Genomic DNA, 22,427 nt, shown 5'->3' with positions numbered 1-22,427 from the left:
AAGGAAGGAAGGAAGGAAGGAAGGAAGGAAGGAAAAAAGGAAAGAAGGAAGGAAAGGAAAGGAAAAAGGAAAGGAAAGGAAAGGAAAGGAAAGGAAAGGAAAGGAAAGGAAGAAAGAAAGAAAGAAAGAAAGAAAGAAAGAAAGAAAGAAAGAAAGGAAGGAAGGAAGGAAGGAAGGAAGGAAGGAAGGAAGAAAGAAAGAAAGAAAGAAAGAAAGAAAGAAAGAAAGAAAGAAAGAAAGAAAGAAAGAAAGACAACTTACTGCAAAAAAACTTTATTTTTTGGCAAAGAAGACCCATGCAAAATAATGCAAGGGAGAAGTGCTACCAAAAGCATATGCAGCATTAGATCGTTGCTGGATTATCTCCAGGATTCCCCGATCGCCAGCCGGCTCAGATAACGCACGACGTGGCGGTGCCCATTCTCTTCAGCCACGTCAACCGGGAGGCGCCCTCTGCGGTCGGGCAGGTCGAGTCGCGCTCCGCCTGAGCGCAGCACGCGCAGCGTGTCCAGGAAGCCTTCCCGGGCCGCGTCGTGCGCGGGGCAGGAGCCGGTGGAGGGATCGGGCACGTTGGGATCCGCTCCCCATCGAAGCAGCAGCTCGGCCACGCGCGGGTCCCCCATCCTCATGACCTGGAAGGCAAAGGAGAAGAGATGCGCCGTGAGTCAGGCGCCAGCGCCGCGCTCCGCCTAGGATTGCCACTAGCTGCGTGGTCCATTTTCGAATTCCATTTTCGGTGTTCTGAATTAAAGCGGAGGTACCCCCAGGACCCGGAAGGGGAAGAAATGGAGGCAGTGAGAGATTTTACTTTCTTGAGCTCCATGATCACTGCAGATGGTGACAGCAGTCACGAAATTAAAAGACGCCTGCTTCTTGGGAGAAAAGCAATGACAAACATAGACAGCATCTTAAAAAGCAGAGACATCACCTTGCCGACAAAGGTCCATATAGTTAAAGTTATGGTTTTCCCAGTAATGATGTATGGAAGTGAGAGCTGGACCATAAAGAAGGCTGATCGACGAAGAATTGATGCTTTTGAATTATGGTGTTGGAGGAGACTCTTGAGAGTCTGTAAGAAGATCAAACCGATCCATTCTTAAGGAAATCAGCCCTGAGTGCTCACTGGAAGGACAGATCGTGAAGCTGAGACTCCACTACTTTGGCCACCTCATGAGAAGAGAAGACTCCCTGGAAAAGACCCTGATGTTGGGAAAGATGGAGGGCACAAGGAGAAGGGGACGACAGAGGATGAGATGGTTGGACAGTGTTCTGGAAGGCAGTGGAAGATAGGAGTGCCTGGCATGCTCTGGTCCATGGGGTCATGAAGAGTCGGACACGACTAAACGACTAAAAAACAACAGCACCCCCACGGCCAAGGGGCTGCTGTAAGCTACTCCGGGTTCATCTCCTTAAGGGATGGATCCAGACGTGGCATCAAAATAATAGCAGGAGATAATAATAATACAGGACTGAAGAGGTGGAAGGGAGCTCACCCAGCGCCACAGAATAATTCTGCCCTTGGGGTTGGATGCAGATTGGGAGTGCAATGCTACAGTGCAAGAGAGGCAGTGTGGTGTAGTGGTTAGGGTGTTAGGCTAGGATCCGGGAAAGGAGGCCTTAAATCCCCATTAAGGCAACCCCTACACCAAACAAAGCACACAGCAAACCAACCACGCGTGGGACCTCTTGTTTCCCCTTCCCCCGCCCCAGCCAGCCATAAATAAAGTAAGCGTTTATGTGATGCTGACACAAAAGCTTTCCTGATATACTATGTACAGGAATGAAATTTTAATTCCTTCCCCTTTCCGCCCCTCTTCTCTTTTCCCTCAAGCCCATATTGCCTGTAACAGGAAGGTCTCACTATGAATATGACTGATTTGTTTGAATCAGTCTCTGAAAACAAAGACTCTGTATGTTCTATTGTGGCCCAAGAAAACCATTTAATAAAAACATATTTTATATATATTTTATATATATGTATTTATGTATATGTATAAAATATAAATATATATTTTATATATTTATATATGTTTTTATATATGTATATACACAGACACACACATATATATACATAGTGTATGTGTGTGTATGTGTGTATATCTATCTATCTATCATCATCTATATCTATATATCTATATATCTATATATCTATATATCTATATATCTATCTATATATCTATATATCTATATATCTATATATCTATATATCTATATATCTACGATTTTATTAAATGATTTTCTTGGGTCACGATAGAACACACACACACAAACACACACACACACACACACACACACACACACACACATATATATGAAGGTCACTGGGGGACCTTCGGCCAGTCACTCCCTCTCAACCTAACCTACCTCACAGGGAGGAGATGTACTTCACCCTTGAGGTCCTTTGAGGAAAGTAGGGGTGTAAATGAAAATTGTGGGAGTGGGGATTATCGGTTTGGTTTAGTTCTTATTTTTATTGTGTACTTTGTGGCTTTTAATATTGTAATTTTATGTTGTGAACTGCCCTGAGATCTACAGATGAAGAGTGGTATAATAATAATAGTAATTATAGTAGTAGTAGTAATAATAATAATAATAATAATAATAGACAACCACTCTCCAAATAAGCAGAAAGGGGTTTACTCCCAGGCAAATGTATACTAGTTCAATGAGATTTACAGCAGAATCCTAACCAGGTCTATTCAGGATCCTATTAAATTCAGTGGGACTTATTCCCAGGTCTGTAAGGGCAGAATTGCAACCTTAAATTTCATTAATCTTTTGGCATATAAATATATATATATATTTAAAAAATTGTCCAGAAGCACCTTAAAGATCAACTACGTTTGTTCTTGGTATGAGCTTTCGTGTGCATGCACACTTCTGCAGATACACTGAAACAGAAGTCACCAGACCTTTATATATAGTGAAAGGGTGGGGAGAGGTATTACTCAGAAGGGTGGTGGGAATGGGTGATTGGCTGACAGGTGTGGTAGACCTGTTTTTTTAATATATATTTCTACTGCGTCAGACCAACACGGCTACCTACCTGAATATTTTGGCATAGGTATTTCGGGGAGGAAGGAGCGGAGACCTAGCGAGTCTTACCTCTAAGTGGACAGGCTCAGGACATAGCTGTCAACTTTTCCCTCTTCTTGCGAGGAATCCTATTCGGAATAAGGGAATTTCCCTTTAAAAAGGGGAAATGTTGACAGCTACGGCTCAGGATAACCTTAGCGCAACCTTAGAGGGATCCTGCCCTGGAGCACTGTCAAAAAGAACAATTGCCCAGTTCCATTTGATAATTCTGAAAGCACCGCGTGTCTCTTACGGTAGTAATTTGGGTATCTCACTTGTACTAACTGGATAATCAAACTGAAATCAAGAAACAACATCCATCCACCGCTGTCTCTCCGTTGTGTCAATCGGGGTAACCTCAATGGGCGATTCGACTGCCGTCGGAGCCGAGGAGGCTTAGGATCGCTCAGCCGACCCTTTCCCCCTACAGTGGTATCTCGGGTTAAGTACTTAATTCGTTCCGGTGGTCCGTACTTAACCTGAAACTGTTCTTAACCTGAAGCACCACTTTAGCTAATGGGGCCTCCTGCTGCCGCCGAGCCGCCGGAGCACGATTTCTGTTCTCATCCTGAAGCAAAGTTCTGAAGCACCATTTCTGGGTTAGCGGAGTCTGTAACCTGAAGCGTATGTAACCCGAGGTACCACTGTACTTCTAAATAAGTAACACGTTTTTTAAAAAAAAGTTATAATACGAAATAATTGACTTAAGAGTGGTTTCAGTTAGTGGGACTTTGTTAACGCGAGAATCTCAACGTTAGATTGAGTAGATTTATTGAGTTGATTTATTTATGTCAAGTCTCCGTTTTACACCCTCATCCGCAAAGGAATCGAACTGAAAACCACAATTGAATTCAGATGGATTGTGATGAGGAGCGGGTGAGCAGTTTGCCTTGCAAGGGTCGCTGTTTTGAGAAGGAAACGGAGGGTGCTGGTCTTACTCACTGCTAGGAACCTGCCCGGGCGCTGGTCCATCCTCCGTCAAACCTCTGGTCCATCTAGCGAAGCCTTTCTTTACACTGACCTGGCATGATCGTGATCTAGCGGTAGATCCTGGTAGATCTTTGGCCCCTCAGTGATCTCCCCCCCACCAATAAAAATAGGGGGGAAACTTGGGCTTCCTAACAAAAGCTCAACAACTTTGGTCCACTGTCAGGTTTTTTATACAGTGGTACCTCGGGTTAAGTACTTAATTCGTTCCGGAGGTCCGTACTTAACCTGAAACTGTTCTTAACCTGAAGCACCACTTTAGCTAATGGGGCCTCCCGCTGCCGCCGCGCGATTTCTGTTCTCATCCTGAAGCAAAGTTCTTAACCTGAAGCACTATTTCTGGGTTAGCGGAGTCTGTAACCTGAAGCGTATGTAACCCGAGGTACCACTGTACTGTGAGCAGATCGCAGTGTATTTGGAGTCGACTCTCCAGGATTTGAGGCAGGGGATCTCTCCAGGACAGTCAACCCCGCCACGCAAATATTGTGCTGTACCACCGAGGGACACTCTTTCTCCATACTGAAACACATGCTGATGGGACTATATGGTCGAACATTTATCAGATTTGAAAGACGGAAACAGTTGAGGGATCCATTTGGCAACGCCGGTAGCTATATAATTCCAAGAACGGTGAGGAGCAAAAATGAAAATAAAAATCGGTAAATAATTTACAGCCCTGCCCAAGCCTAGCCATATCTTCTCAGAAATAGTTGAGTCCCGTATAATTTGACCTGCACTGTCCTACTCACGAGTAAGTACCATTAAATTCAATAGGGCTGACTCCCAGCTACGGACTCGCGTTGTTAAAGGTGTCTTTTTAAAAAACAAAACAGAATCAAGAAAAAGATCATTCATAGCGCATGCCTATCCATGTCTACTCAGAAGCAAGTGCTACCGAATTCAGTAGGGTCCTGCTTCCAGCTAAGTGCGCACAGGATTGCAGCCTAAGAATCAGCTCTTCTGCACAAAGCGTTGATCGAGAGCTAGGCACCCCCTTCCCCTTTCTGCTCATAATGTTTCTTAGGAGCATTTCCGGTTTCTGGTTATTATTATAAAGGAAATATAATATATACTTTTCTCCAGTGCTTAAACCTCGCGGGCAGTCTTGCGCCTCAGAGGCTCCCCGCCCTTTAATTTTATTTTTGTAAAAGTGTCTGTTCCTCCTCCAACAAATTAATACAGAAATCAGCTTTGCAAAAAAATAGGTTTCACACAAATTCCTGGGTGTTTCTAACAGTCGCCATCCGCAGAGAAGCCAGCCATTTTGGGAGGTGGGCAAGAGCATTTTGTTGCGATGTAGAATAATGCAGATTAAAATGGAGGTCCGTCGGGACGGCTGCGAAGCAACCCGAATCGCTCAAAGGCGCGATCGCCTCACGCTTGCGACCGGAGTTTGACGCTCCATTCACGCCGGCAGTTAAGAAATTCTATTTATTTCCTGGGTACGTGCCCTCCCCGGAAAGCCACGTGCTGAAGACCAATGTAAGTTAGAGAAAGCGCACGTCCTAAACGGCTCCTTAAGAGAAGATGATAATTGCTATTTAATATGGGGATTCGTTGAGGAGGAGAGGATATCTCTCGCCAGAAACGAAAGCAGATATATAACTTTGAAAAGGGAGGAATCCCTTGAAGCGGAAATATATTTCAGAAGGTGCTTAGCAGAGCTTGGCTACTCAGAAACGTTATAGGAGTGTGCGTGCGGGCGCGTGTGCAAACCCTTCTGCAGACGGAGAAAAATGGTGCGAAAGAGAAGAGAAATCCTTTCATGGGCAATTTCCTAAATCTGTCACCTTGACAACGACAAGGAAAGTTTATTTGTCCTGTTCTCCAAAATCTTTCTTTACAGCAGCAGAGGTAAGCTCACAGATTCCCCCTCCCCCCCCCCCGATTCTCTCGCTCTCCTATTACCGACCCATCCCCCGGGGTTCCATTGCAACGTCTCCAAGCCCGCTTTTGCGCACCAGATGCGTGCTCGCACTTAGGACGGAAAGCCGCGGTTTGAGCACTTTTTTTCCTTTCATTGTCAAACAGGCAGCCCGTTCCGCCCTGACCACTACCTGGATCGGACTCCTGCCGAAGCAGTTCAGGCCATTGGGGTCCGCTCCCGCGTCCAGCAGCCTGCGCGCTTGTGCCAAGTTCCCTTCGGCGGCCGCGCGAGTGAGCGCGTTGGCTTGCTGCGTCCCCATCCCGTGCGCCACGCGTGCCCTGTCTGCAGACCGAGGCGATGCGGCCCACCTAGATCTCGCGCGGCTGCCGTGCGCGCACAGCTGATCCAATTGGGTGCAGGAACTATAGCCAGCGCCCGCCCCGCCCCGGACAACAAATGACAGGCGCACTTTCAGCGAGAGGGGGGCGGGGCTCTTGGTGCTGCTTGGCCGCGCACCAAGCTTGCAAGAGCTCGGCTCGAGGGCGGAAAGGGGAGACGGGCGGCATTGCCAAGCTGTTTTTTTGCAGCGAGAGTTACTGGGTCGTCTCGCCTGAGCTTAAATGTTAACACACATTACATGAGCGTTCGGACCGTTAGATTTACTATAGTGGCAAACTGTAGGGGGCCTTTTTTAAAGTCTCCTTGCATTGCCGCGCCTAGATGCATTGGGGCGAGGGGAAAAGCTTTGTGGATATGGGTTGATTTGTTGTTCTTGTTGTTTAGTCGTTTAGTCGTCTTTTCCAGGGAGTCTTCTCTTCTCATGAGGTGGCCAAAGTATTGGAGCCTCAGCTTCAGGATCTGTCCTTCCAGTGAGCACTCAGGGCTGATTTCCTTCAGAATGGATAGGTTTGATTTTCTTGCAGTCCATGGGACTCTCAAGAGTCTCCTCCAGCACCATAATTCAAAAGCATCAATTCTTCAGCGATCAGCCTTCTTTATGGTCCAGCTCTCACTTCCATACATCACTACTGGGAAAACCATAGCTTGAACTATACGGACCTTTGTCGGCAAGGTGATGTCTCTGCTTTTTAAGATGCTGTCTAGGTTTGTCATTGCTTTTCTCCCAAGAAGCAGGCGTCTTTTAATTTCGTGAGTGCTGTCACCAAATTAAAATTAGGTAGAATTACCTTTCTTGTAATTTGAATCCATTGCTACCCACCTGAGCAGCAGAAAACAAACTTTCTCCATCATTCACGATCTGACAGCCCTTCATGTATTTGGAGATGGTTATCATATCACCCCTCAAAACGCTCCGAGGTGTTTTATGGAAAGCAATCCAAAATTTGGGATTAAATAAGTAAACACAAACAAAACTTTGGAATCCCCCTCCAGCCTAAAGCTAAACAACGAAAAAGTCAGGCAATCAGATTTATTTTAGCAAAAATGCAAAAGGGTATTGAGGTACATTTCACCCTAATCGGTCTCTAGCACACGGGACCACATGGTGGGCGATGAAATCTTGTCTCATCCCTTGGGCTCCTGAAGCAAAGCCTGTGCTGCTTTGTCTGTCCCCGTTTGTCAGCAAATCCCTCGGCTTTTCCTCTGCTCTTCAAGAAAGGAGCTCCAGCGAGTCCACCCTGCTCACGGATGTCACAGCGCGGTTTTATACACCTCTACTCAGAACTAAGCTCCACTGTGTTCAATGGGACTTACTCCCAGGTAAGTGCGCATACCATTCAGCCTAAGGAAGTTGCTTTGAAATCACTCAGCGTGTGGAGAAGCCTGGAGATGCATTTACCACAAGGAAGCCTTGGAGAGACATTTAACAAAGACAAAGAGAAAACACTAGGGAAAGCCACTGAGAACTTGGGGACTTCTGATTCATTTGTGGACCCTAATAATGGAGCTCTCTAGCAGTCGCCCTTGGTCTTTGCCCCATTTTATCCGCAAAAAACCCTGCGGGGTAGGCTAGGGTGAAAAGCAGCGGTCAAGTGGTACACACAAATACACATTAGTAGCAGTAGTCATTATATCCTGGCGTTCTCCGAAGCTGGGATTCAACGTGGTTTCGTGGAGTGGCGGCTTTTCCTCAACCTAGAAGCTCTCCACGCCCCCAGCCGTCAAGGAAAGGAGGGAGGAAAGCAAATAGGGGCGCAGTGTGGAAAGAGTAGTGGGAGATTTAGAGAGAAGGGATAGGCACGCTCGTGGAGAGAGAGAAAAAACAGTCCCGTTGAGCTCCATGGAAACCTGAGCGGCCACCACCTGTGCGCATCAGGGCTTGGGTCCTGGGACACTGTTGCATGCTGAAGTCCCCAGGATGAGGGACGGCGCCCTTCCAGATTTGTCTGGACTCCCAACGCCCTTAAGCCCCATCCAGCATGACCAAGGGACGCGGTGGGGGTGGGGGTGGGGGTGGTACACCTTCAGGGTCAGAGGCTGCCCCTCCTCGGCCTGCTAAGCAAGTTTACTTCGGGGTAAATATCGCCGAGTTCAGTTCAGGCGCCTTCTATTTGGCGCTTAGGCCGTTGCCTTGCGTCTGGTTGATTGGAAAGCGAATCTCGCTGCCTGCTTCCGTGAGATTTCCTCCGACATCATCGCGCATAGAACTATAGCCATGCATATAGGATGTTCTGGACATTGATGCGTCTTTTTCTGAGGTTCTCAGTTCTATGCATGGTGCTATTATTATTTAGACGTATAGTCCAGCCCTTCACTCAGAACTCCCCCAGGGTGGTAAACTACAATCCTTTAGAACAGAAGAAATCATTTAAACATAAAATCCTTATAAGGGGGGCGGGAGAGAAACTGACGGCATAGGAATATGGCTCTTTATATCAGCTGCATAACCTGTACATGATCTGCGAGTAAGCCTCATTGAACTTGCTTCTGCTAAAGCAAACATAAAGATTTAGGCCGCTGCTTCATATTGAGGGAGCTCTCCGGGGCAAGAACTCCCAGCTCTAAGACTTGGGTCCAAGTGCATGAGACTATAAGATGTCTTGTGTCTAAAATGGCTTTGCTTTACCAATGAGCGGCTAGAAGCTCAACACTTCTGGGGGGAGGAAGAGGAAGGGAGTAGGGGAGAATCCGACTTCCATTCATAACTTGATCCCCACCCCTTGCATATCTATCTATATCTATCTATCTATCTATCTATCTATCTATCTATCTATATCTATCTATCTATCTATCTATCTATCTATCTATCTATATCTATCTATCTATCTATCTATATCTATCTATCTATATCTATCTATCTATCTATCTATCTATCTATCATCTCTATCTCTATCTATCATCTACATTGAGCAATTCTTTTTAAAAATTATATTTTATTAAATTTTCAAAAGTTTAACATATGATCCTCTTGTTAGCTCAGTTGGTTAAAGCGCGGTGCTGATGACGTCAAGTTTGCAGGTTCCATCCCCTTATGGGACAGCTGCATATTCCAGCCTTGCAGAGGGTTGGACTAGATGATCCTCAGGGTGCCTTTCTACTCCACAAATCTATGATTCTATGATATACACTCCAATACATAATAATTTTTCTTTCTCTTTCGTGGACTTCCCACCCCGTTTCCCGTGGTGTTTTCTTTTCTATCTCTTATAGCATGACAACAATACTTTAATCTCTAATTCCTTCTGCTGCTCATAGTTCAAATCCTGCTCGGGCTCTGGGCTCTGGGCAGAAAATGAATCGAGACTTCCCTTTTACCCGCCGGAAAGGCCACGTGCGCTTTTCGAGTTGATCTCATCTAAATCAACCCAAGAAGATCAAACCTCTCCATTCTGAAGGAAATAGGCCCTGAGTGCTCACTGGAAGGACAGATAGTGAAGCTGAGGCTCCAATACTTTGGCCACCTCATGAGAAGAGAAGATTCCCTGGAAAAGACCTTGATGTTGGGAAAGATGGAGGGCACAAGGAGAAGGGGACGAGATGGTTGGACAGTGTTCTCGAAGCTACCAGCATGAGTTTGACCAAACTGCGGGAGGCAGTGGAAGACAGGAGTGCCTGGAGTGCTCTGGTCCATGGGGTCACGAAGAGTTGGACACGACTAAACGACTAAACAACAACAACAATTCTACCTAAACATCAGGAAGAACCTTTTGACAGTAAGAGCTGTTGGACAGCGGAACGGACTTCCTCCGAAGGTGGTGGACTCTCCTTCATCGGATTGTTTTTAAACAGAGGTTGGACGGCCGTCTGCATTTCAGATAGTTGGGTTATATGACCCTCAGAGTCCTTTCCAACCTTACAATTCTCTGGTTCTGTGAATTCACACGCAAATTTCAAGCGTGATAGAAGAAATTGCACTTTTTAACCTCTGAGAAGCTCCTACGTATTAAAATTTTTGCTTTGAGAACATTTCTGAGAATTGGGCGAGGGAGGGGGAGAGCAGGGAGGTGATGAATTATAAACCATGCAGTTTCTCAAGACTGTCCCGAAGTAAAATGAATTGTCTACTCTGCCACACATTTGGGGCGGGTTCTGAATGTACACCCAAAGTAAACTTGCAAAGTCCTTAGCCAACAGCAAAATAAATAAATAAATAAATAAATGATTTGTCCTCGTTAATTTAGCATTCTTTGCTCAAAAGGTTGCATTAGAAATACGTTGTCATCAGCAGCTAAGATCTTCTGTGGAATAGAGTTCGCTTTCGGGCTAATGTGGCGTTCACGCGTTTTGTTAATACTCTTAAATCAGTAATTCCCAAACTTGGCTTGTCCCACACTGGTGTGTCTGCAAGAGAACTGTATAGTGTGTTGTTGTGACAGAAGGATCCTGCAGCTTTTTTCCAAGTAGGCCTATATTAAGAGTAGAAAATCCCTTTCGAAATCGTGCTCTCCTGTGGCGTCCGGACAGCTCCCACCCTCCTGCTGCAGTCTCGAAGGCGGAATCTTCCAGGACTTTGCAGGGGCTCCACGTGGAGAGGAGGGTGAGGGGAGAGGAGGAGGATCACATCCATTGCCAGGCGGATCACAGGTCTTGGGCATAACCAGGGGTGCAGGGGGCAGCTGCCCGCCCCCCCAAAAAAAATCAAGTAAGTAAATAAAAATACTTAACTCATTGACCGATTGCATCGTAGATAACTCGGTTCTGCCCCAACCCCCAAGATAAAGCCTGCCCCCTTAAAATAAATCCTGGCTACGCCCATGTCATTGGACCTGTGGCTTGGGTTATCCAAGGGATACAGTGGTACCTTGGGTTACAGACGCTTCAGGTTACAGACGCTTTAAGTTACAGACTCCGCTAACCTAGAAATAGTACCTCGGGTTAAGAACTTTGCTTCAGTATGAGAATAGAAATCGCGCCGCGGCGGCGAGAGGCCCCATTAGCTAAAGTGGTATCTCAGGTTAAGAACAGTTTCAGGTTAAGAACGGACCTCCAGAACGAATTAAGTTCTTAACCCGAGGTACCACTGTACTTGTAGCTTACAAACACCCACACCCACACCCACCATAAGAGCCTGCTAGATCAGCCACCGGTATGAAATTTACGGCATGTAATGCCTTAAGAGAGAATATTATGAAGATGATATACAGGTGGTACATGACCCCAGTCAAGCTTGCAAAAATCTATCATTTGCCCGATAATAAATGTTGGAAATGTAAAGAAACTGAAGGTACATTCTTTCACCTTTGGTGGACGTGCCCAAGGATTAAGGCTTTCTGGGAAATGATTTATAATGAAATGAAAAAGGTATTTAAATATACCTTCCTGAAGAAACCAGAGGCCTTTCTTCTGGGCATTGTCGGCCAATTGGTGCCAAAGAAGGACAGAACTTTTTTTATGTACGCTACAACAGCAGCAAGAATACTTATAGCAAAGTATTGGAAGACACAAGATTTACCCACTTTGGAAGAATGGCAGATGAAGATGATGGACTATATGGGACTGGCAGAAATGACTGGCAGAATCCGGGACAAGGGAGAAGAGGCGGTGGAAGAAGATTGGAAGAAATTTAAAGACTATTTACAGAAATATTGCAAAATTAATGAATGTTAGAATGATGTTGGATAGAAATTAAGTGGTTTCCAGCTGTAATGCTTTAAGAATATGGAAGAAGAGTATAATTAGGTAAAAAAAAATAATTAAAATGGTGTTGGATTGGAAATAAGTGGTATTGGCAACAAAGTTAATAAGAATATGCAAAAATGAATTGATAATGGATGAAAATACTGAGTTATAAAATGTTAAGTTATAGAGATAAGATAAATGAAAGAGGGTAAGGATTTGCTGATTTGATTATTTAAATGGGAATACAAGAAGGGGAGGTGTGAGGAAGTCAAAGAAACAAGCAAATGAGTTTTATGTTATGAAAAACAATTGTTTTTAATTTTTCTTGTTGTTTCTGTATGTTTTACTTATCTTTTTATTTTTATTTTTTTCCTTTTATTATTATGTGTTTTTGTATATTTGTCTTTGTAAAATCTTAATAAATATTTCTAAAAAAAAAAAAGAGCCTGCTAGATCAGACCAATGTCCCACCCCTGCCATTGACCAGCCAATGAGAAACCCTCAAGCAGGTTTTGAGCACCAGAGCCTTCTCCCCTCCTGTGTTTTCCAACAACTGGTCTTCTGAAGCTTTGCTGCCTCTGATGATGGAAGCAGAGCCGAGCCATAGTGGCAGCTAGCCGCCTATCGCTCTCTCCTCCCTAGGCTTGCCCAATTGTCTTTGAAAGCCATTCAAGTTGGTGGCGATCTCACGGCCTCCTGCGGGAGCCAGTTCCCTAGTCGGACCGCGCGCCCCATCCGCCCGGAACCGCCCCAAATTCAGCTTCATTGCATGTCCTCGAGTTCTGGTGTCAAGGAGAGAGCGAGGAAAAAAAACCCTTCCTTTTTTCCCTTTCTCCATGCCACGTTAAACTCCACAAAACTTCTCCCATGACACCTCTCAATTGCCTTTTGTGGAAACTCAAACCACTTCACCTTGGTTCTTAAGATGGGCGCTTCAACAGTAAGCCAAAAGAAAAAAGTATCCCCCTCGTTCGCACGCCCCCCCCAGCCACACCCCACACTAATGCAGAGTTATAGCCAGGGGTGCCAACTTCAATAAAATATCGGGGGGGGGTGCGGGTAAGCAACGCCCCACATAATCAATCACATGACATGGCACAGGCAAACTATTTGAATGGGAATGCCCATTAACAAGGGGGGTGGGCCGGCCCCCTCAAATATTTTATTGGTTTCTATGGTTAAAGCTGAGACGGGACCCTCAAGCAGTGGCAGTTACTGGGGAATTTCCTAAGGCATCTGAAACGCTCATCTGCCAATGAGAGAGGCCTGAAAGGTCTCTTCAGCTCCCGAGAGGAAGTGGGCAGAATATGATGATCTTTATCACCCAACATACTTGGCGTAGCCGACGGGTGCGAGCAAATCAATAAAAATACTTAACTGAGGTTCTGCTCCACCTGTTGTTGTTGTTGTTGTTTAGTTGTCTTAGTCGTGTTTGACTCTTCGTGACCCCATGAACTAGAGCATGCCTTGGAAACTCTCACTTTTTTCTCAAAGCTCTCCTTTTTTATGTCCATGGAGTTTTCTTGGCAAAACACTGGAGTGGTTTGCCAGTTCCTTCTCCAGGTGGATCACATTTAGTCTAAACTTTATATGCCTGTTGTCTTTGTCCATGGAGTTTTCTTGGCAGGGATACTGGAGTGGCTTGCCGGTTCCTGCTCCAGGTGGATCATGTTTGGTCAAAACTCTCCACTATGACCTGTCCATCTTGGGTGGCCCTGCACAGCATAGCTCATAGCTTCTCTAAGTTATTCAAGCCCCTTCGCCACGACAAGGCAGTGATCCATGAAGGGGTCTCCTCCGCCTATCCCAACATAAAGCCTGGCAACGCCATACCTACATACAAAGAACAGGCAGGTTCTCCCAGCTAGCCAAAAGGGCACCATCCAGACACACGACAAAGGAAGCAACAAGCTTGGGGGGACCCAAAAGTTTGTACAGCTACAACTACAAGCAATCAAATAATATTTTGACTGTGGGGGGACCCTCGAGTGGAATCTCCGCAGAGGAAGAAAGCGCACGCTCATTGGCCACGGAATGCCTCCCGCTTCTTAAAGGGCGGGCAAGGGGAGGCAAAAAGGATGGCTGGATCAGGGGGCGGAATGGCGTGCCTTAGAAAAGGGCAGGGCTGGCTGGCTGGCACACTGAACAGGAGGTGCACTTCATATTTCAACATTTCGAGGGGGCTCCCACTCACACTTTCGTCAGCAGTTGTAGTAAACAAAAACCAATCAATAAATGGAAGAAGAATATGAAGAGCTGTTTAGCATCTCTAAAGTAAGAGGCATCCGCTTCCAGCAGCGAATAACCCACAAATACGTCAGGGAGGCTCACTGGAAGGATAGACCCCGAAGCTGAGGCTCTAATACTTTGGCCACCTTATAAGAAGAGAAGACTCCCTGGAAAAGACCCTGATGCTGGGAAAGATGGAGGGCACTGGGAGAAGGGGACAACAGAGGACGAGATGGTTGGACAGTGTTCTCAAAGAGACCAACATGAGTTTGACCAAGCTGCGGGAGGCAGTGGACGATAGGAGTGCCTGGCGTGGTCCATGGGGTCACAAAGAGTCGGATACGACTAAACAACAACAGGTCAGGGAAGCGATAGTCACCCTTTAGAACTAATGTCAGTGTACTGGAAGAAGCAAAGATCACCAGTGTCGAAGCAATGATTCTTCAACATCAACTTCGGTGGACTGGTCATGTTGTTCGGATGCCTGATTATCATCTTCCAAAGCAACTACTCTATTCCAAACTTAAAAATGGAAAGCGTAATGCTGGTGGTCAACAAAAGGCAATTTTTTAAAAAAAAAGTAGTATGAACACCAACAATTGGGAAACATAGGCCTACCAAATTGGAGAACAGCCTTTACCAAAGGTGTCATGGACTTTAAAGACACTCGAACTCAGGACAGAAGGGAGAAATGTGCTAAGAGGAATGCATGCTTGGCAAATCCTCACCGGGGTCAACTCCCGCCTGGAAACCTATGTCCCACTGTAGAAGGAGGTGTGGATCCAGAAGGAGGTGTGGATCCAGTCCGTAGGTGACTACGGACACTGTGTTAAAACCGTGTTCATGGAAGACAATCTTACTCCTCTACGAGGATTGCCAAAGAAGAAGAAGATCCACCCTTTGCCACTTGCGTGTCCCAACCGCTGGCAGCCCGGCAGCCTTTGAACTCTCTAAACCGAGCCATTGAGATAAACATGGTCAAGAGGCCCGTCTCCTACGAATTCGCGCCTTTCCAGTCTCAGTCCGTCTCCTCTAACCCAACCGCCATACCGGCATGGCCTGACAGCGAATTCCAAAAAGGGGTTGTGGGAACGAGCGCGGCACTCCCGGGATGCGGTGCGATATGTAGTTTAGCTCCTAGGCCTCCCTGGAGAGAAAGGTTTGAGTTGAAGCAGTAGGCCTCTCTCAAGCCGAATGAGTTTGAGAGCTTAAAATTAAAATGGAAAAAAGAAAACGAAAGCAAAAACAAGCGCTTCCCTACACAGCCTTGGTTTTGGAGAGAGGAAAGGAAAAGTCTTCTGGCATCCCATGCGAAACAACCGAAGTGCCTTCATTCAGAATGGTCCGCCTTGTCAATTAACAGGAGCCCCCAAACGCGTTAAGCCTGGTCAAGTTCAACAGGAGCGCTAAAGACGGTGGAGCCTCTACTGAAATGTTTTAAAACAAATTGTTCTTTATTTACTGCCTGCTTTCTAAATGCTGTTTGATTATTTGATGTTTTATATTTTTATTTCATTAAATCTTTTTAATTGTGGAATATTCTGAGAGCTTTTTTATTATAAAACAGTGTATAAATTTAAGGAAGAGCATGCAATTTGTAATAAAGAGAGAAATATTATCTTCAGGGGAGGGGGGAAAGACGGTGACTTTGAGTCCTCCCAGCTTGCTATCAATTTATTATTATTATCATTATCATTAAATGGCATGAACACCCAAAGAAAACTCGTGCCAAGTGTTTAGACTTTCCGGGCCTACAAAAATGGTGTTTAAAGCGACTGTAGAGGTAGAGAGATCCTGGCGCGTCAAGCTACTCCGAAGGCAGAGTTTATCTGCCGTCTGCGCGCCGGTCATAGGAAAGGGCCCTATTGAAATCAGTGGGGCTGCTGGGACCAGAGCGAACGTAAAGACTCTGAGACCCCGATCCAGGCCACGTTCGCTCCGCAGCGAACGGCACTGGTTTAAAATGCCCTTCATTCGCAGCCAGGTCGCCCAGCGCCCTGCTCGTGTCGGTTTGGATCAGGGTGTAAAGAGTCAGGGCACAGGTGACAGTGATCACTGACCTACCCATCCATGCTGAATTGCGCTTTAAAGAGGACAGACACCTGGGAACGCAGAAACTGCCTCATACAGAGTCAGGCCACTGGTCAATATATAGGTCAGTATTGCCCAACACTGACTGGCAGCAGATCTCCGGGGTTTCACCTGGCGATGCGCGCTGTGTGTGTGTGTATTGGAAGGAGCTCCTTTGAGGGGCGAGGGCCGCCCCTCTTCTTTGCGATTCATTGGGTGGCAAGGCGGGGACTCATTTGATTTCACCTGATCTTCCTTCTCTGAATCCCACAGCTAACGCGATTCACCTTATCGAGACTACTCTGGAGAAAGGGAGCCAGAGAGGGAAGAATTTCACAACAACAGAATTCTCTGCCACCTTCTCTGCCACCTTCGCTTGAGAGTAAAATCAGCAGCCTTTGCTTTTCAGTGTATGCAGGATCCGAGACAAAGGCGGATTCGCTGACCATCTCCTTAAACTCATGCAGGTGCCGTTGAAATATGGCCTCTTCCTCTCTCGCCATTGACAGACGGGGAAACTGAGGCACACCGCTACAACCAGCTTAATGCATTCTAGGAGTAAATAAGTAAATTAATTAATTAAAATCCACTCCCTGTACGTTTAAGAAGGGATCCGTTCCTGCCTTTTCATAGTTTATTGTCCCAAGATTTGTTCCAGGCCCACTCTCGAAAACCTTGCTTTTGTTTTTCATATTAAAACAATTCTAATAAAAGAAGAGCTGTGCTCCATTTTGATCCTCCTGAAGGCAAGGAGGGAGGACATCTCGCTTGCAAGAGAGGATTGCGCAACTTCCTTTTTTAAGAATATATATATATATATATATATATATATATATATATACACACACACACACACACACACACACACACACATACGGTATGTGATAGTGGTGTTTATTCTACCAGGAGCTCACTCGCCTACCTCGTTCAGCAACGACTTCATTTATGAAATCTCCAAGTTCCTGGTTTCAATTCCTCTGCTAACAGGAGCAACCCTCTTAAAAACCAGGAGCAGGGCCGGTTGCCTGTGTCCCCAAACAACCCCCCCATCTCCCCATACAGGTGTCATAGAATGATTGGGTGGGGATAGGCGGGGACTGCTAAGTCCCCTGGGTGCGGGTGTTCCTGCAGAATACCTCCTGTAAGGCCATGCGCCGCCCCTCGCCTCTCCAAGGCCTTATAGAGGAATGACCAGAAGGATGCGCGCAGGCGTGTTTCTTTTACCTGTGGCTCCTTCTGCGTGCAGACCCGCTCCTCGCCTCCCTACATCCCAAATGCTGGGCCCCGCTCCCCGGAATTCCGACAGATTCCCGAGGCTGGCAAAGGGAGCCGCGCAGCCCTCTCTCCCACCTGCAACGAGCCCCCCTCGAGCCCTCTCCCCACTAGAGAGCACTCTACAGAAGTGAAGGGGGTGACGCTGTGTTTGCTCCAAACGCGCCGCTTGCGCTCCGTGCGCGGGATGCTCTGCGCGCGCACTTTGGATCGGCACCATTAGGAGGGCTCGTCGGGCCAGCCGCTCCAGCTGATCAGCAGCAGCTATACTGTTGGTTCAATTTTTGCGGGACGCAGGCGAGTGGAGCCCGGTCCTGCGCTCAGAAGTATGTTTACTCAGAAGTAATTCCTACTGAAGTCAAAGCGGGTTTACTCCTGGGTGAGCAGCGCTAAGGCTGCAGTTTTAACCCTGTTTACGTAGGAGTAAGATTGCAGCCTTACTTCTCAGGACTGCAAAGGCCCAACCTAGGCTTACGAGGGAGTAATTCTCACTGAACACTCTGGGATCGTCGCTCAGGATTGCGTTGTAAGGCGGGCAAACTGGGCGGGATCCGAAGATTCTAGTTGGGGGTGAGGGCGTTAAGGATGGCCTAAATTTGTAGAGATCTGGTCTGACCAGAGCGCACCGAGCTACAGCGGATGCAAACGCATCTGGTTTGCATTCCAGCTTTTTTCTGAGGAGGTTACCATCGTTGGAATTCTGAGAAGAGACATAGCTGTAACAGGAATCCAGTAGATTCCAACGGAGGAAACCCAATTCCTCTACTGCAGCGAAGAATCTCGCAGCACTCTAAAATGCTTACTGCGCTCCTATGTGCTTAATCTGAAGGAAGGCCTATGGCATTCAACAGCGCTTACTCCCGTGTAAATGCGCATAGGGTTGCATGCATAGGGTACAGCGTAAGCGTGCACAGGGGTGGGGTGCAATAAACGCCTCGTAGCATGATCCGCGCAGGAAAACCCGAATGAATTCAGTACCACTTACTTCTGAGTAGATGCGCGTAGGATTGTGCCTCAAACTTGCCGCTTTTGTGACCTCTAATTCTAGTCAGAGTTGAGAAAGTAACGGTTCTCCATTATAATAAAATATTTTGCAGAGGGGAGAGGGTTGAAGAGAGACCATCCGCATTGCTGTTCTAAAGCGACAATTGCCAGAAGGCGAACCAGGCAACCACGAACCAATGCAGCTATTCCAAGTTCTTAGCTCAACCATTTCCCTCTTCGCTTTGCTCTTTAGCTTGCAATTTTAGCACAGTGAAGTCCGTGGGAGGTGCCTGTTGATTTTTACTTTTATTTTTTAATATTCAAACTGGGCCAAAGTGCTTAATTTTGCCTTGTCCTCAACAACGGTGTTGCTCGACATGATATACTTTTGGCAGGCTCGGGCCCATAAAAACTGCCCAGAGATTCTCTGCAAACGATCGTAATGATTACAACTATTTTTTTTAAAAAAATGTGAAAGCACGAAAGAGTTTATTTAAAGTGGAATAGAGAAGTCATTACTTTACGAAATTCAAGAAAGTTCTTGAAAAACTACCCAAAAGGAGTGCAGCTTCAAAAACGCGGGTCGAGACTGTAAAATGCATCTGCCTTTATCTATAAATCTTCCTATTGCTCAAGGAATATCTATGGTGCATATTTGAACTTAGAAATAGTTGTACAATAGTAATACACACACACAAAAAGATCAGTGTAAAATAGCTGTGACAGTTCCCTTTCAAAATATCCTGTGTTAGTGCTAAACTCTTCTCAATTAGACTCCAAGGCGTCTGTCCATCCGCTGCATTTCCCAATTTGCCTTTCTATTTTGATCCCAGAATTTCATACTTTCGGCAATTAATTTCGGAGGTCGGCTTTCCAGCGAAATAAACCTCAAAATACTGCACGTTCCTTTGTTTCGCAGAAGGAGGCCACGCTCCGAAGGAGCCCACACACACCAGGCAAGGATAACGTTTTGCTGTCTTCTAGCAAATTAATTCGCGCAGCTAATGCCCAGATGTCATTGGGAATAAATATTGCCCCATTAAAAAAACCATTTCTAATATTATATAGTGTCCCCCACATTGGACAGTATTGAGTTTTTATTTTTCGTACAATAAGGAGTTTCGCAAAGTGAAAGTCAACATGCAATATAATGAGCTCTTTGGAAAACAAACAAACATGCAATTGTACTTAATAGCAACAAATCTAAACAGAGGGGGTGGCAAAAGTTGACATTTTCAGATCTATTCCTAGCTGAACACCTAAAAAATGTAATTAAGATAGATACTGGATTTCGGAGAAGATTTCTCCACACACACCAGTTGCAACATACACACTTTCAGCTTTGCACAGTTCAGTAACTCCCTATTGTGCCCTCACAGCCAAATAATAAGTACTAAGTTTACAAAAAGCCCCCTAGAATATAAACGATTGTGGTTATCGCAAGAGGCTAAATGTCGTGGTCCACAACTACCGAAAATTTCAGAATGTGCAGTGCTGCTTTAATGTGCATAGGCCTACCTAATCTAGGAAGAGAAAACAAAGAAGCAGGCCGGATCTTCGAGGCCTATTTTTTATTTTATTAATGCAATCTATTTGTTTTGCATTGAAATATTATGCAAATTATCTGCAGTCTCATTTCACTCTTTAGTCAACCCTAAGGAGATTTCTCGATATGAATGTTTGGTGGTGAAGCGTGTTTTTGTGAGATTCTTCTCTCAAAATGATTTGTCCCCATTTAAGCAGCCTTCTATGCAGTTGAATGTGCCGACCAATTATTTGTTCTGCTTCTAATGCACAAACATATATGCCGTTCATCTGTCTTTCTGCCGTTTGTTTTACCTGCGAGTCTCATCTTTCACCGAAATGAGCCCCCCCCCAATACATAAAACACATGGAATCTCTCATTTACAAAGCACACAAATAAGCATACTCCAGATCTCTTTCTACACATACATACATACATACATACTCAGGGGCATTTCAAGGTAAAATTAGCCTCCAACAAAAGACAGATCGATTACGGATGAGCTATCTGCTCCTTTCAGGACTCCAGACCAGGGACATGATGGAGTTACTTTCGAATTAAAGATGTCCGCAGTTCTAAACCTAACCAGGGCAAACAGATTCCAGGAGTTCTAACAGTGCGCTCACCACTTGGGGGAAGAAGGGGAGACTCGGCAGATGGAAATTTCCTGGCTTTTGTTTACTAGGAAAAGGAGTTCTATAGAATAGATAGAACACACAAACAGAGAGAGAGAGGGAGGGAGAGAGCGAGCGAGATGGAGAGAGAGAGAGAGAGGCAGGCAGGCGTCTAAAAGAGATTCGCCATTCCCTTACCTGTTCCGGGCCGAGGATCCAGGCTCGGCGGGCTGGCATGGCTTCTTCCGCACGATCAGCACCAAGGAATGGTGGAGCGGCCTTCTCCTGCCCGGGTTCCTCAGGAGATCTCGGATGAGCTTTACCAGAAGGGGCTTGAGGAGACGCGGCAGCTTCTTGGGCCTGGCGCAGCGGATGGTGCATTTGACGCGGGTGCCCATCGGGCCCGTCGCTCCGGGGCAAAGCTGCGAGGGGTCCGTTGGAAGGGAGAGCGCACGCGGATTCTCCTTGGCGCCCGGGGGTTGGGCTGGCTGCTGGCATCCGGGGGAGAAGAGCAGCGTGTGGCGAGGGGGGGGGGGAGGCGGAGAGGGAGGGTGGCTGGGGGAGGGAAGCTCCTCTCTCCAGAGCCTAATGTAAGCAGGTTCAGCTCCCTGGCACTCTGCCAAGGAGGTTTCACGTTGCCCGCGTCCCCACAGGCGCAAAAAGTTACTCCCCTTCCGTTCCTCCCCGCCGTTCCCTGCAGATGTCCTCCTCCTGTTGGTTTGGGCCACACCATGTTTCAGTGAAGGGGAGGAGGAGGAGGAGAAAAAGAGCTTTAGAAGGAGATCGCTCTGCACTGTCCCCCCCCCCCATCATCACCATCATCACCATCCCCTTTCCTCCTCCTCCAGCCACTGTCTCTCCTCCCCTTCTGTTTCCATTCGAAACGTTAAAGGAGATATTGCTAGGTGGAAAACACGCACCACCATCTGACCCGACCGTGCAGCCAATCAGGAAGCCGCTCGGCGTTTTTGTTTGTTTTAAACGGGGCTGCAGCTGAAGCCACTTCGCTTTCGGCCCGCTGCGCTGCCGGGGAACAGGCGCGCGTGGCGCAGAGGGAGCGGGCGGCTTCTTTTCGGCCCAAACCGGTCTCCGCCGGTGAAGGGGAGGGAAGGGAGGCGGGCCGAGAGCGGCCCTATCGGGGCAAGGCTGCGGGTAGCGGGCAGCCTGAACGGGAGAGCTCGCTTGCGCGTATCCGCTGCGCGCATTTCCGCGTTGAGGGCGGCGCTTGGCAAGGGAGACGTTGTTGCTGTCAGGCGAGCGGCAGACGCGGCGCAATAGCCCACCTTTCGCTTCCCCGGGTCGGATAAGAGTGAGATCTTCTCTTGGGGTGGGGGGCGGGGGTGCCACCTTGAATTAAACGTGGCGGGGGGTGGAGAGCAGGAAAGTCCCGCTCCACATAAACGATCACAAGATGCAGCGCATGCACGCCATTTGAATGGCAATGCTCATCAACTTTGGGAGAGCGTCGCCACCTCAAATATGTTATGGGGGCGCAACAGGACTTCGGTCCCTAGAAGTTGGCTCCTTTGGTGGTGGGTGGGTAGAGCAGGAGCTGCGGGGGCGCTTGCCAAGCTGGGCTAGTCTAGCTTTCCGTTGGAAGCCGGCCTCCCCAGCCGTGTTTTCGTCCCGGGGCGGCGTCAGCTTCTGCCGGCAGAGCCCCGGGGACGTCAGCATCCCGCTAGCTGAAACGGAAAGCAAGGGAAGCTGGCCAAGCTTTTTTCCTGTTAAAAATAAAAATAAAACGATTTTTACTTGGTGGTAAACTCGCAAGGAGCCCGAGAGAGAT

The 22,427-nt window shown here is 46.9% G+C and overlaps 1 protein-coding gene across 2 annotated transcripts; it reads right to left on the bottom strand.

Annotated features, from left to right (window-relative positions):
* Positions 1 to 257: 257 nt before the first annotated feature.
* LOC310752939 (cyclin-dependent kinase 4 inhibitor B-like) lies at positions 258 to 22,357 on the bottom strand. 2 transcript variants are annotated; one of them, XM_083594119.1, is made up of 2 exons: positions 20,840 to 22,357; positions 258 to 632 (listed from the first exon to the last, which is right to left on the bottom strand). In XM_083594119.1, exons 1-2 carry the CDS (start codon positions 21,137 to 21,139, stop codon positions 360 to 362), a joined length of 573 nt encoding a protein of 190 aa, XP_083450245.1. In that variant the 5' UTR covers positions 21,140 to 22,357; the 3' UTR covers positions 258 to 359. The 2 variants fall into 2 exon arrangements, with proteins under 2 accessions (XP_083450245.1, XP_083450246.1); XM_083594120.1 differs by lacking the exon at positions 20,840 to 22,357 and adding an exon at positions 6,120 to 6,283.
* Positions 22,358 to 22,427: the final 70 nt, after the last annotated feature.

Source organism: Podarcis filfolensis, assembly GCF_964270895.1.
Source record: "Podarcis filfolensis genome assembly, chromosome: 17".
In the NCBI taxonomy this organism is placed as follows: Eukaryota; Metazoa; Chordata; class Lepidosauria; order Squamata; family Lacertidae; genus Podarcis; species Podarcis filfolensis.
This window is presented reverse-complemented; position numbering and strand designations above follow the sequence as displayed.

Coding starts and splice junctions, on each gene's coding strand:
- LOC310752939 (XM_083594119.1), bottom strand. CDS start 21,139: ATGCCAGCAGCCAGCCCAACCCCCGGGCGCCAAGGAGAATCCGCGTGC. Junction 633..20,839: donor GGATCCTCGGCCCGGAACAG/GTAAGGGAATGG, acceptor TTTGCCTTCCAG/GTCATGAGGATGGGGGACCC.